Source organism: Austrofundulus limnaeus, unplaced genomic scaffold (genome assembly GCF_001266775.1).
Source record: "Austrofundulus limnaeus strain Quisiro unplaced genomic scaffold, Austrofundulus_limnaeus-1.0 Scaffold177, whole genome shotgun sequence".
Lineage (NCBI taxonomy): Eukaryota > Metazoa > Chordata > Actinopteri > Cyprinodontiformes > Rivulidae > Austrofundulus > Austrofundulus limnaeus.
This window is the reverse complement of record NW_013952579.1, coordinates 171266-172868: the sequence shown is the minus strand read 5'-3', so window position 1 is coordinate 172868 and position 1603 is coordinate 171266. Positions and strand designations below refer to the sequence as shown.

Sequence of the window (1603 nt, the reverse complement as noted above, 5' to 3'; positions counted from 1 at the left end):
CAAAACAAAACAAAACAAAAAAACTTGAGCTTCTGCATCCTGACAGCCACTAACCTAACATCAGTCTGTGGAAAGATGAAGCATGATGCAAAGAGCCAGAAACTCTCAAAAGTAACAGTGCAATTTTTTGTTTTGTTTTGTTTTGTTTTTCAATGAAGGCTGAGGTGCCTAAAAATACCACAACTAGAGTAAAAATCAGATAAATAATCACAAAATCTGTTTTGATTTTAGCCCATATCAGGCCACAGATGAGGAGCAGGTATGTGGGGGAAAAAAGTTTGGGATCCTCTGATCTTTGCTCTCTTAAAGAGCCCCCCTACCTTCCAGTGTCACCTCCTTCCCGGCTCGCTTCAGCGCCTGCACCGCCTCGTCGTGCGTCGACTCCCGCAGGTTCACGTCGTTCACGGACAGGATGGCGTCCCCGACGTACAGAGCCTGGGTCTGGTCCGCCGCGAGCCCCTTGAAGATCTTGCTGATGAGGATGGGCATCTTGTTCTCCTTCCCTCCTTTAATGCTGATGCCGAGTCCTCCGACTTCCTGCTTGGTCACCTTGACGCAGCGCTTTCTGTTGGCGATGGCCTCGGGGACCCGCTCCGGGAGGTCCGTGAAGGCGGTGCGCACCGCCTGCTGGGGCCCGTTGTTGGAGTTGGCGTTGCTGTTGTCCAGGTACGAGCCACTGGTGACCCCGTTCGAGCCGGGGCTGCCGCGGTCCTCGCAGCTCAACGTCAGCGCGTCCTCGCTCAAGTTGGCCAAAACTTTGTGCCAGCGCTCCCGAACCAGAACCTCCAGCAGTCCACTTTTTTGCGCTCCGGAGCCACTCGAGACTCCTGCCGCCGCTACCACCGCCATCTTTGGAGCATTTCTGTGAAAAAGGCGAAAAAGAAATCACTCGCGCTCTCTCGCGCGCACACACACATTGGAGCTCGCGTGGACTTTGTCCCTCTCAAGTTTTTTTTTTTCTTCTTCTGCAGCGCTCGTCGTGCCAGAGTCCTGTCAGCGCAGACCCAARCCCCGCTCCGCTCCGCCTGCCCCGAGGTCCTAAATATGTGTTGGGTGGAGTTTTTCTCAGCCTGCTGGGTGACACCAGACCTGCAGAAACAAAACAAACTCATTGTTTGCATCTGAGGCGGAACAGCTGATCAAACATGTGTGTAACTCCTAAACCGCTTGGATGAAACTTTCTATAACAGAACAAGCTGTTGCAGCAAGTTTTTAATTCTCACTCACGCCAGAAAATTTATTTAAATTAAACAAAAACAACTCTGATGCTGGAATTTAAATATATCTGTGCGCAATTAACAAAAYAATCGTGCGCACTTTTAAATTGGAATCTTTGTAAACGCCCTATCAAAAAAAAAATCGTAAAATACTTTCAAGTGCAAGTCCGCGTTCACGTCGAATACGTGATCTCGGCCACGCGCATACAGGAATGCGCCTGTGCTGATTTTTGATGCTTCCACGAAAGAAARAAAAAAGAAAAGAAAGAAAGAAAGAAAGTAGGCTACGTTTTTCTTTCCGTGAGGGAGCATGAACAAGTAAAAGAGACCATGCGCCCTCTGAGGATTTGCTCACCATCTCTCATTATTTTCCAAGGGACCCCCCC

At 49.5% G+C, this 1603-nt stretch overlaps 1 protein-coding gene across 1 annotated transcript in view; it reads right to left on the bottom strand.

The window, feature by feature from the left end:
• The window catches only part of sntb1 (syntrophin, basic 1), a 61449-nt gene extending 60142 nt beyond the window's left edge, over window positions 1-1307 (bottom strand). The window contains exon 1 of the mRNA XM_014017793.1: window positions 321-1307. Within this exon, the coding sequence (XP_013873247.1) occupies window positions 321-849 (529 nt within the window). The 5' untranslated portion in view covers window positions 850-1307. The remainder of the gene's footprint in view (window positions 1-320) is intronic.
• Window positions 1308-1603: the final 296 nt, after the last annotated feature.